A 13,541-nucleotide genomic window follows, 5' to 3' on the forward strand; every position below is an offset into this window, starting at 1 on the left:
ATAGCATAGTCTGAAGACAGGGAGCATGATTCCTCCAGCTTTTTCTTCTTTCTCAAAATTGTTTTGGCTATTCAGTGCCTTTTGTGTTTCCATACAAATTTTAGAATGATTTGTTCTAGTTCTGTGAAAAATGCCATTGGTATTTTGATAGGGATTGCATTGAATCTGTAGATTGTCTTGGGTGGTATGGTCACCTTAGCAATGTTAATTCTTCCAATCCATGAGCACGGTATGTCTTTTCATTTGCTTATGTCACCTTCAATTTCTTTTATCAATGTCTTACAATTTTCTGAGTGCAGGTCTTTTACCTCCTTAGTTAGATTTATTCCTAGGTATTTTATTCTTTTTGATTTGATTTTAAATGAGATTGTTCTTAATTTCTCTTTCTGATAGTTTATTGTCAGTGTATAGAAATGCAGCAAATTTCTGTATATTAATTTTGTATCCTGCGACTTTTCTGAATTCATTGATGAGTTCTAGTAGTTTTTTGGTGGAATTCTTTATATAGTAGGAAAATTGGCCTATGAATTGCAAATATTTTTCTCAGTTTGTAATTTGTCCTATGACTTTGCTTATAGTGGTTTTTGCAATAAGAGTTTTGTATATTTATATATACATATATATATATAAATGTATCAATCTTTCTTTTATGGCTTTTGGTGTATAGTTCACAGTTTAAAAGTCCTTGACTCTGAAATTATAAAATAGTTCTCCCATATCTCTTTTAGTACTTTAACACTTAAATTTGATACATTTGGAATTTTGGTGTACAGTGTGAGGCATGGATTCAATGTTTTATCCAGATGGCTACTTGATTGTCTTAACATCATTTAATAAATAATCTACCTTTTATCATCTATTAAACTCCCCAATTTCATAGCACTTCATATATCTTTTATGGTACTTCACAGTTGACTTGTGGTATAGGAACTTTTACGACAATAATGTATATGATATGTGTGTGTGTGTGTGTGTGTGTGTATATATATATGTATCTTTTAAAAATAAGCACACATTCTTCTTACTTCTTCATTAGTTCCCTAAGTGTAGCATACTTTCTGAACTTCCAGTAGTTAAATTAAATCTTTAACTTTAATTTCAGCTACTTTGAAGCCCATTAAGAGGGTAAAAGAATGTATTTTGTCAAAACACAACTGAAACTAAGACTTATTCTTGTCTAGGTATTCGGCTTTCAGTACCAACTTAAAAATAGTTTTATGAGAATTCGTAGTAAATAACATTCATTTCCTAATGAGAGAAACCTATCAAAAACAGGCATATTCTCTATGACACAAACAAAGTATTGTTGCCTGTAGCTTTATTTATAATTAATGTAGACCTGCCTTTAACATTCCAGAGGACCTGACTGGGACACTGGATTGTATGATGAAGGGAGTGCAACAGTCAGAGAGCTGCTTACTGAGCTCTATAGCAAAGTTGGAGAAATTCGTCACTGGGGCCTGATCCGATACATCTCTGGAATCTTAAGGAAGAAGGTGGAAGCACTCGATGAGGTACTATAAATTCTTCTTGAATTTATACCAAATCTAAATGGAGGTGCTTTTTATAAATTGGTTTCTGCAGTTGTTTTTTAAGGCAGTCACCACAGCATCTAACCGTTTAAGATGTTGTTTTTCCCACATAACATTTCTGATTATCAGGTAGCTTTTTTTGTTTACGAATGTCAAATATATAATACTGAAGCATATAAACTGTAGACTTATAGAGGTGTTATAAACTATGAGGATTCTAGGTCTTAAGAATGAATTTATACTAGGCTAAAAGTTCCTACCTTTTAGGAGATAAAAATACTTCATTGTTCCTTCCTAGAAATCCCTCTTTTCTGATCTTCATCGCATTTCCTGAGGAAAAGATTGATGTGTCATTAAGTTAAGGGGGAGCAAAGGTTTCTAGGCTGAAAACAGAAAATTTCGTGGAAATGTGAGGTGTTATGGGAAGGATAATACTATTATACTATTTATTCCTAGGCCTGCACAGACCTTCTCTCCCACCAGAAACATTTGACAGTGGGACTCCCTCCAGAACCTCGAGAGAAGACCATCTCTGCGTTAGTATGGTTTTTGTTTGGGTTTGATGAAGCTTCTCTGAGACTTTAAGGAGCTGTGTGGACTGACTGCAATTCTCTTGTCCTAATCTATAAGTGGATGATAAGTGTGCGAGCTTCTATCAGGGACAGTGAATGTGAGAATGTTGGTAGTGATAGGACATGAGTAAATGAAAGAGAAGGCTCACAGGGAGTAGTACTCAAATGTATTTTGCTCTTTTGGGGTTTTTTTGTTTGTTTGTTTTTACTTATTGGCTTTACCAAACGTTTTATTCAAAAAACAAACAAACAGGGCAACTGGAATTAGCCCCCACAAAAAATCAGCTATACTCTAGACTTTGTTCCAGGCCTCTCTCCTTGGCTTATAGATGGCTGTTTTTTCCTTATGTCTCTTCACATTTCTTCTCTCTCTGTGTGTCTCTGTGTCCAAATTTCTCACTTATAAAAGACACCAGTCATATTAGATTAGGGCCCACCCAATTACCTCACTTTAGCTTACCTCTGTAAAGACACTCTGAGATACTAGGGATTAGGATTTCAACATAGGAACTTAGAGGGAACACAGTTCAATCCATAACACCTTATTCCTGGCAAACAGAACCTTTTATTTCAAATCAGATCAATTTTGTGGCTACTGTGGGCAATCCAAAAGAAGATGGCATGCCCCATGCCCCCAGAGTGCTTAGTATCAACAGGAGAGTCAGAAGTGTAGGAGGGTGTGTGTGTGTGTAAACTGATGAAACTATAAAAAATCAGTATAACTCTATAAGGTGTGATTGTAAAGTAATAAAATGTCTTCCAAAAGGCACAGCTTAAATTTAGTTTATTACTTTTTAGCCATAATAGTTACTTGTCAAATGTTAAGAATTAACCATGAAAGAGTGGTCTGGAAGGACGTCATGGGGTGAGTTTTAAATACAATTTGGAAGGAGAAGGGCAATCCAGGCTTAGAGACGGGAGAGCAGAGCTCTCCTGAGTTGATATGGGCCAGAGTGCTTTGGGGAGGCAGTGAACTTTGAAGACTGAAAGAACCAGAATGCTACCAGTAATGATGAGATGTTGAGACACTGACTTGGACTTGGGAGGAGCTTTTTTATTTTCTCAATAAATTTAGCTTTAAGTAGTTGCAGAATTTTGTCTTTCTTCACTGTCCTCTTCCTTAGACCTCTGCCCTATGAAGTACTCACTCAGCTGATAGATGAAGCCAGTGAAGGGGACATGAGCATTTCAATTCTTACACAGGTGAGCAGAATTATAAAGCCTAATCTGGTGATTGATATTTAAAAGTTTGTTTTCAGTTGATCTGGCAATTTCTGAAGACCACAAAATAAGCCTTGTGAGATCTAGGGCATAATTTTTGTCTATATTCATTCCATGCACAGGAAATAATGGTATATCTAGCCATGTATATGCGAACTCAGCCTGGCCTCTTTGCTGAAATGTTTCGACTTCGAATTGGTCTGATCATACAAGTTATGGCAACAGAACTGGCCCACTCCCTTCGATGCTCAGGTATTCAATTAAGTAACTGTTTGAGGCAGAATTCACTTTTAATAGAGTTCTATTGAGTTTTGAATCAGGAGGGAAAGGAATCTAAAAGATTTTTATCGGTAGCTCAGAAGCTGCATATAGCAGTCTTGTTCCCATGTTAGTCAGTCTCTATACAAGTCAAGGGACTGCTATGACAAATTTATATATTAGTTATCAACTTCAAAATTCCACCTCCTAGGGGCTCTGCACTCCCAATGACATTCCTACTAACTCCTAGAGTGATCCGAGGCATACATCAAACTAAGTGTGATAGACTGGGTTCAATTCTGATTCAGGCATGGCCACCTCTGGCTGTCAGATTGAGTCACCACATCAGTTTGATTATAGTGTCAGTATTCTGTCTAGTCAACATCAGGATCAAATAAAGGAAGGCAATATTTCTATTCATATTTATCTGACAAGACTCTTTTTGATATTAGCTATAGGTATATTTGGCAAGGTAGCAATTTTAGTTAGAAGAATAGATGGGGCCTTTGGAAACTGTAGCACAGAATTATGGGGAGACCCCGTGGCATGACTATTTTTTCCTTCGGTATTTGATTTCAACAAGAATGGCAAAGTAATAGAGATAGGGATTGAATACAAAGATAAAATCACAGTTGCAAAACTCAATTTTAGCCATTGTTTCAGTTAAATTTCCCCAAAAGGCTTTTAATTGAGCTGTTAGCAAGTAGCTAAATTTATTGGTTTGAATCTAACCTAAATTACATGAGATAATGTATATTTAAATAACCCTTTAAAGGAATAAAGCTAATGATTATTTTATACCTACCATATGCCAGACACTGTACTTTTTGCTTTTTATTTACATATATTATCTCATTTAATCCTTACAACAACCAACTGGAGAAGGTATTTTTATCTCACTTTTACTGATGGTAAAAGGAATTGAAACTCAAACTATTGGATGTAAAATAGGCTCAAGAATGTATTGTATAAAGAAGATGTGGCACATATATACAATGGAATATTACTCAGCCATAAAAAGAAACGAAATTGAGCTATTTGTAATGAGGTGGATAGACCTAGAGTCTATCATACACAGTGAAGTAAGTCAGGAAGAGAAAGACAAATACCGTATGCTAACACATATATATATGGAATTTAAGAAAAAAAATGTCATGAAGAACCTAGGGGTAAGACAGGAATAAAGACACAGACCTACTAGAGAACGGACTTGAGGATATGGGGAGGGGGAAGGGTGAGCTGTGACAAAGCGAGAGAGAGGCATGGACATATATACACTACCAAACGTAAGGTAGATAGCTAGTGGGAAGCAGCCGCATAGCACAGGGAGATCAGCTCGGTGCTTTGTGACCGCCTGGAGGGGTGGGATAGGGAGGGTGGGAGGGAGGGAGATGCCAGAGGGAAGAGATATGGGAACATATGTATATATATAATTGATTCACTTTGTTATAAAGCAGAAACTAACACACCATTGTAAAGCAATTATACCCCAATAAAGATGTTAAAAAAAAAAGAATGTATTGTACAACACAGGGAATATAGCCAATATTTTGTAATAACTGTAAATGGAAAGTAACCTTTAAAATTGTATAAAAATTTTAAATTCTTTAAATAAAGCTAATGAGCAATTTTTAAAAAATGAAACTCAGAAAGGTTAATAACTTGCACGAAGTTACATAACTGGTAAATAGTGAAATTTGAGTCCAAGTCTGCCTGATTCCAAATGATCGCCAGTTCAGCACATTGTTATAAGATTACATGTATATATATATTTTTTTCTCAAGCTTTGGTATCAAGTGATGTTTTATGAGAGTCTGATTATTCAATAATAAACCTCAAGAAGGGATAAATCCGCAAACATTCTTCACTTTTCCTTAATTGCCCATTACAGATTTTTTTTTTCCTGTGGATTCATCAAACCATGGCTATTTATTTCTTCTAGGATAAAGTCAAGATCCCTGGGTCTGATATTCAAGACCCTCAACAGTCTGGCCTCTACCTCCCACTTCAACAGTACTTCCCACTAATTTTATCAGTCCCCATCCTTGGAGATTGATGTCTCCTCTTATTTCCAAAGCATTTATTGTCTCTACCTCTCATTTGACACTTAGTATAGCCATGCCATGTTTTACTGTTGTTTATCTTGTTTACATGTCCAATCTTTCCCAAATAGTTGGTCAGCCTCACAAGGTCAAGTACCATGTCATACCTGTTTGTATTAACATTGTTTAAAATCATGACCTACATGTAGTAAACTCATAATAGGTGTCTGATGTTGATGAACAAATTCAAGTTATATTCTCAATATTCTTCATAATTTCATAGATTCATATCTATTCTCTTTTTAAATCCCCATATTTCCAGATAGAGAGAAGTTTTGATTATTTTAGCCCATCTTCATAGATACAATCATTGCTTTCTCCGACTGGTTTCCAGTTCCATTGTACTCCTTTCATCCTTCCCACTTTCAAATAAAGATTCTACTGAGTATCCTAATGATGTGGAAGAGGGGTGAAGAAGAAATCAAGGGCCTAGTTAATCCATAAACTGGATAATCAGTCCTTAAATTATTAAGAATCTGTTGGAGGATGAATACCTAGGCAGTATGGTGCTGGAAATTTATTTTCTTTAACATCTTTATTGGAGTATAATTGCTTTACAATGTTGTGTTAGTTTCTGCTGTATAACAAAGTGAATCAGCTATATGTATACATATATCCGCACATCCCCTCCGTCTTGTGTCTCCCTCCCACCCTCCCTATCCCACCCCTCTAAGTGGTCACAAAGCACCGAGCTGATCTCCCTGTGCTATGCAGCTGCTTCCCATTAGCTATCTATTTTACATTCAGTACTGTATATATGTCAATGCTACTCCCTCACTTCATCCCAGCTTACCCTTCCCTCTCCCTGTGTCCTCAAGTCCATTCTCTACGTCTGCGTTTTTTTCTTCCAATCAAGTGACTCAGAAATTCTAAGCAAGAAAGGAAATAGAGAAAAAAATAGGGTGAGAGTGGCAGGTCAATTAGAAATCCCTCTGTTCTAACATTTCTGCTGAGTAGCTGAGGAAGCCACAGATGGCCTGATGAATCTCAGTCCTTCAGCCATGAAGAACCTCCTGCATCACATTCTCAGTGGCAAGGAGTTTGGCGTGGAACGAAGCGGTAAGGTTGAATCACTGCATTTCTATTTCAGAATGTTTGTTTTAAATGTCTCATTGATTTTAAAGTGTTTCTTTTATCAGCGGAACTTTTCTCCCAAATAAATAGGACCCCAGTATATGAAAGTTAAAACCAAAGCTGTCTTCTGGAACAAGATTTGGAAACCACTGTGTGTCTTTTTTTCCCTTAAATGATATGTCAGTTAAGTAGATTACTAGCATATTTTGTTTTGGACTGTTTTATACATTCCCTTACATTATCTTAAGACTCTACTTTAGGACAACTAGCAACCTGTATCATCTGAAACTTTCTTGTATTCCAGTTGCCAATAATTCAGTAGCACTTATAGTGGTGTGTGTGTGTGTGTGTGTGTGTGTGTGTGTGTGTGTGTGTGTATGTAGCTGCTACAGTGCACCTGATACATCCTTTCATTTTTAAATTCAAATACGTTTAGGGGTCTATCACAAATTAACCTTACACCTGCACTTGGTGGTTTGGTAGTGGTATTTGATATCAAGTACCTAAAACATCAGAGCAAATTAAAAGAGTTATCTCTCATGCTTAACTTTTAGACTTAGAATAAATAAATATATAATGTCAGATGGATGGATACTAGACCTTAGATAGTTATAAAGCAGTGTTCCTCAAGCCTTACTGTTCATAAGAATCACCTGGGTATCTTGCTAAACTGCAGGCTTTAATTCTAGAGTTGGGCCTAAAATTCTAACAAGCTTCTAGGTGAAGCTAATGCTGCAGGCCTGTGGACCACACTTTGAATAGCAAGGTTTAGTTGGTTGTTTGGTTTTTATTATTATTAACATAAAAGGAGGACATACATCTAAGTCTTTTAAATGTGGTGGAGAAAAAAATTTGAACCTGGTTATCCTCCCTCTTTCTCTTTAATCTGTCATGCTATATAGTTCGTCTCACTGATTCAAATATCAGCCCTGCTATTTCTATCCGTGAGATTGGTGCTGTTGGAGCAACCAAACCCGAACGAACTGGGATTATGCAGTTAAAAAGTGAGATAAAGCAGGTAAGATACTACTTGGGAACTGAGCTGGGATACTTTCATATTTAAGAACATTCTTTTGGACTCAGACTTTGTTAAGATCATGTATTTTGTTTCATATTCTGAGTTTAATTTGAGCCATTTATTTTTCAGGTGGACTTTCGTAGACTGTCTATCTCAACTGAGAGTCAGGTGAAACAAGTAGGGATCCTTTAATATAGATTAACTTGCCTTTAGTTCTATAAAACATGCATGAGCTTATGGCTTTTTTACAAATAAGATAAGCCACAGAGTAGCTTGTTTGATTCTCCTTTTTAGCAATCTTTCTGCAGATAGCTTTCATTTTTCTGGGCCAAACTATCTTGCTGATTTTAAGAGGAAAGTAACTTGTTTCTGATAGCAAGAAATTGAAACCTTGAATTCCTCTTGTTAGGATTAATACATAATTCTGGAATTAATTTTATGGAAGTAGACTTACATTTCTTGCTTTTAAGAACCAGACTAGGTAAGGGCTTTTTTAAACATCTATTTTCAGTTATTGTCCAGAAATTAGATTTTTATCATTGTCATGATAGAGGTATACGAAAGGTGTTGTGAACACATAGAGGAAAAACATATAAATCAATCTGAGAGTTGGTGGGAGTCACCAAACATCATACTGTAGGCTGTTACTAATTTTTTCCTTGAAGATGAGAATAGATGAGTTATTGTGTTATACAAAGAAATAATTAACACAAACTTCCATAGTGTTTTTCAGAACTCTGCGAAATGGTGTGATTTCAAAGTCTTTTAATGAAAAGCTTAAAACTACTCCTTCTACTTCCAAAATAGACTTATGCTAGCTTACGATATTAAAACACGTCCAGAAGAGGAAAGGCAAAATGGAAATTTTGCTTGTTTGTGTGCTTGTGTGTCTGTTTGTTTTAGGAGTCAGAAACCATTTAGGAAAATAAAGAGCCAATGCTTGATGTTTAACTTGAAGTAAACTTAATTTAGGTATACCTATCAGATACCCTTTTACGTTTATATTATGCAAGTACAAGACCAGAATGGAATAAGAAAGGGCCTTGTGATAGAAAAGTGTTCACTTTACAGGATTTTTTCCTAGACAATTTGTATAATATGACCATTTTCCTATCTGAAAGGTTAAAGAACTACATTTCATACTGAAGAGTTAAAGTGATGTTCCTGGTAAACAGTTCTTGTTTTGGTTGAGAGTGATTGGCTAAATACTTCATGGTTGTTTATAGTCACAGAGTATTACTTACATGTTCATTATATATTTAGAACTTGAAGTCCATGTTCCCAGCTAGATTAGTATGATATTAAGGACTTGACCTACCCACCCAGCTATATCATTTAATTTTTTTTACACATACACTACCTATAGGACTTTAAGAAAGCCAAAATCATTAGGACTGTAATTTAGAGGATTGAGAGCTCTAAATTTTCATTACTTTCTTTCTTCTAAATACCGATTTCCATCCTCACCTGCCTGTCTGGTATTTTGTATTGTTCTAAGCCCTTTTCTCTGCCACTCACCAATGCCCTCTTTTCTGATTATAGAAAAAATACTTGTAAAGGTAGTTTTATTTATTTTACCCTTTACCATGACTTTTAGAGTCAGGCTATTTCATCAGCTTTTCTAATGATAACATGCTGGCTAGTTACTTGAATAGTCTGTAATTTTACTCTACTAATAACTTTTAAAAACACATAATGTTTGCCTTGCCTCATCCTCTTTAAAAATTTATTTTCTCAAATATTTTTTATAGCCCAATGGTAGTCATCCCCTGGGTGTAGATTTGATGTCACTGTTTTTTTCTGGTAACTGCTGTTATCTTGTATTATATGACAATCAGATTGACTGGAAAAAAATGAATCAGGCTTCCCTGGTGGCGCAGTGGTTGAGAGTCCGCCTGCCGATGCAGGGGACAGGGGTTCGTGCCCCGGTCTGGGAAGATCCCACATGCCGCAGAGCGGCTGGGCCCGTGAGCCATAGGCCGTTGAGGCCACGCGTCCGGAGCCTGTGCTCCGCAACGGGAGAGGCCACAACAGTGAGAGGCCCGCGTGCTGCAAAAAAAAAAGAATCAAAAAGTAAAATTTATACTTATAAATCAACTTCATGCAGGGTGATATCTTTCCATTTCTTTTCCAAAAAGGCAGGTGAGGGGGTTCAACTCCAACCTCTTTTCCATTTCAGAAAACAAAATTCAATTTAATAAGTATTTATTTGTTAAGTATCTGTTCAGTCATTTATTCTTTTGACTAATATAATTAATTAAATGCCTGCTATGTGCCAGGCACTGGAAAGCATCGGTATCCGCTGGGAACTTGTTAGAGATGTGAAATATTGTTCTCATCCTAGGCCTACTGAATCAGAAAGACTTAGGTGAGGCCCAGCAATCTGTGTTTTAATAAGCTTTCTAGGTGATTCTGATGCACTTTTAAGTTTGAAAATCACTGGGTTACCTATTCTTATTGTTTATTCATTTGTAAATATTAATTGAGTGCCAATTTTGTGCCAGGCACTGGAAATACAATAGTGAACAAAATAGATGTGGTCCTTGCCCTCATGACGCTTACAGTTTAGGAAGACTGATCTCTGATTTAGTTTCCTTGGTTTAAATCAATAATCCATAATGGCCTATGATTTCAGATTTCTTAGGCTGAAGAGATTAAGGCCAGATGACAACCAAACAAAAAATGGAAAACAATTTGGAAACAATATTGGTATTTCTGTTGACTTTAACCAAGTATATACCCTGTAATGAATTAGTGTAGTATGACTTGGCCAACTTTGTCATATCTACATTAATAAAGGAAGACAGAGGCATAGAGGAGGAGTTAATCTAAAAGCTCAGAACTATTGATATTTGGTTTTGGAAAACAGTCTGAATAGCCTTTGTGGTTTGACTCCGCTTTCAGCAGCCTAGGATCTTTTTTTTTTTTTTTTTTTTTTTGCGGTACGCGGGCCTCTCACTGTTGTGGCCTCTCCCGTTACGGAGCAACAGGCTCGGGACGCGCAGGCTCAGCGGCCATGGCTCACGGGCACAGCCGCTCCGCGGCATGTGGGATCTTCCCGGACAGGGGCACAAACCCGTGTCCCCTGCATCGGCAGGCGGACTCTCAACCACTGCGCCACCAGGGGAGCCCAGCCTAGGATCTTGATGGTAGAGACGAAGACAATGAAGATAAATCAAATGGAGTTCATCTACTTGGTGCATCAGTGTGATAGTCACTGGCCAATAGAAGTGCCTTAGGGCACTTTTCTCTTTTACATAGCAGTGGTGATATAGGCATTTGATCCAAATTAAAATGTAAGAAGTTCTTTTCTCAGAAAATATTTCTATTACCTTCTTTTTATTTTATATTTATTTCTGAATCTAAACTGTCAAAGAAACACTTTCCCCAATGTATTTTATCCTTTACTTTTATAAGTTTTATGTTGTAGCATGTACCAATACTTCATTCCTTTATATTGCTGAACAATACCTTACTGTATTGATATACACCACATTTTATTTATCCATTTATCAGTTGATGAACATCTGAGTTGTTTCTGGGTTTTGACTGTTATGAATAACGCTGCTATGAACCTTCATGTACAAGTTTTTGTGTGGACATATGTTTTTATTTCTCTTGGATATACATCTAGGAGAAGTGCTGGGTCATTTGGTAACTATGGTTAGCATGAGGAACTGCCAAATTGTTTTCCAAAGGGGACTGTACCATTTTACATTCCCACTGGCAATGTCTGAGGGTTCCAATTTCTTCATATCCACACCAATCCTTGCTATTGTCCATCTTTTTGATTCTAGCCATTTTAGTGGGTATGAAGTGGTATCTCATTGTGGTTTTGATTTGCAGTTCCCTAAGGCTTATGATATTAAACATCTTTTCATGTGCCAATTGACTGTTTATCTTCTTTTGGAGAAATGTCCATTCAGATCCTTTACCCATTTGTTAATTGGGTTATTTGTCTTTTTATTGTTGAGTTGTAAAGATTCTTTATATATTCTGGATACAGGTCCCTTATCAGATATGTGATTGGCACATAGTTTTTCCCATTCTGTGTGTTGCTTTTCACTTTTTTTTTTCTCTGAAGCATATCAACCACACAATTTACTTTCTTGATAGTGTCATTTGAAGAACAGAAGTTTTTAGTTCGGGTGAAGTCCAATTCATCTAATTTTTCTTTTAGTGTCCTATCTAAGAAGGCGTTGCCTAGCCCAAGGTCACAAAGATTTATTCCTATTTTTTAAGAGTTTTGTAGTTTTAGCTCTTACAATTAGGTCTATGATTATGTTTATGGGTCCCCAAGACCACCTCTCGGGTTCAGTGATTCACTAGGAGGACTCACAGGACTAAACATACTCAAAGCTATGACTTATTACAGCAAATGAATACAAAAAGTCAGCAAAGGGAAAAGGTGCATTGGACAAAGTCCAGGGAAAACAGGCACCAGCTTCCGGAGTGCTCTCCCAGTAAAGTCACACAGGATGCAACTCCCCGTGCAATGAGTTGTGACAACATGTATGAAATATTGCCAACCAGGGAATTTCATTTAAGACTCAGCACCCAGGGTTTTTACTGGGGGCTGGTCACATAAACAGCCTCTGTCTGGCATGTACCAAAACTCTAGACTCCCAGAGGGAAAGCAAATGTTCAACATAAACCATAGAGTTTCCACAAACAGTTTAGGCACAATAAGCCACTGTTAATCAATTCTGAGAATGGTGGAAACCCTCCCAAAATCCAGCTCTCCAAATGCCAACCAAGGGCCAATCTTATAATCAGGCCTTTCCAAGAATAGCATTTCTGGCCTTCTATATTAACTCTTTTTTGCACAGTAACCCATTTGGACTTAATTTTTGTGTATGGTGTGTAGTAGGGGGTCCAACTTCATTCTTTTGAATGTGACTATCCAGTTGTTCTAGCACTATCTCTTAGATAGAAGACTGTCTTTCCTCCATTTACTTTTCTTGACACCCTTGTTAAAAACTGACAAAAATGCAGTGGTTTATTTCTGAACTCCCAATTTTATTTCACTGATCTACATGCCTAGCCTACGCCTGTATGACGCAGCCTTTTTTTTTCCAGAGAAGGAAGGATTTATTACTTGCAGCAAGTAAGGAGAACACTTGTTTTCCCAAAGCAGTGTCTTCTTGACACAGTCTTGATTATTGTAGCTTTATAATAAATTTTGAAGTTGGGAATTGTGAGTCCTCCAACTTTGATCTTTTTTAAGATTGTGTTAGCTATCATGGGTCCCTTGAATTTTCACATGAATGTTAGGATAAGCTTGTCAATTTCTGCAAAGAACCCAATAGGATTTTGATAAAGATTGTGTTCAATCTATAGATCAGTTTTGAGAGTATTACCATTTTAACAATATTAAGTCTTCTGATCCATGAAAATAGGATCTCTATTTATTTAGGTCTTTAATTTCTTTCAACAGGTTTTGTAGTTTTCACAGTATATGTTTTACACTTCTTTCATTAAATTTATTCCTAAGTATTTTATTCTTTTTAATGCTGTCTTAAACAAAATTGTTTTCTTAATTTCATTTTCAGATTGTTGATTGCTACTGTTTAGAAATACAATTAATTTTTGTATATTGATTTTATATCGTGCAGCCTCACTGAACTCATTTATTAGTTCTAATTGTTTTTTAGTGAATTCCTTATATACAAGATCATGTCATCTGCAAATGACTTTCCACTCTGAATGACTTTTGTTTTCCTTCTTAATAGCCCTGGATAGAGCCTCCAGTACAATACTGAAT

At 36.4% G+C, this 13,541-nt stretch overlaps 1 protein-coding gene across 3 annotated transcripts in view; it reads left to right on the forward strand.

Moving 5' to 3' along the window:
- PHKA1 (phosphorylase kinase regulatory subunit alpha 1) overlaps nt 1-13,541 on the forward strand; it is a 131,135-nt gene that overhangs the window by 107,455 nt on the left and 10,139 nt on the right. Inside the window, exons 22-28 of one of the 3 annotated variants that reach the window (XM_060002654.1) lie at nt 1,358-1,514; nt 1,989-2,068; nt 3,229-3,307; nt 3,448-3,577; nt 6,643-6,744; nt 7,662-7,777; nt 7,907-7,954. In XM_060002654.1, the coding sequence (XP_059858637.1) occupies nt 1,358-1,514; nt 1,989-2,068; nt 3,229-3,307; nt 3,448-3,577; nt 6,643-6,744; nt 7,662-7,777; nt 7,907-7,954 (712 nt within the window). The remainder of the gene's footprint in view (nt 1-1,357; nt 1,515-1,988; nt 2,069-3,228; nt 3,308-3,447; nt 3,578-6,642; nt 6,745-7,661; nt 7,778-7,906; nt 7,955-13,541) is intronic. The other 2 variants (XM_060002655.1, XM_060002656.1) reach the window with 2 other exon arrangements.

The sequence above is a fragment of the Delphinus delphis genome, chromosome X (assembly GCF_949987515.2).
Source record: "Delphinus delphis chromosome X, mDelDel1.2, whole genome shotgun sequence".
NCBI classification, from domain to species: Eukaryota; Metazoa; Chordata; class Mammalia; order Artiodactyla; family Delphinidae; genus Delphinus; species Delphinus delphis.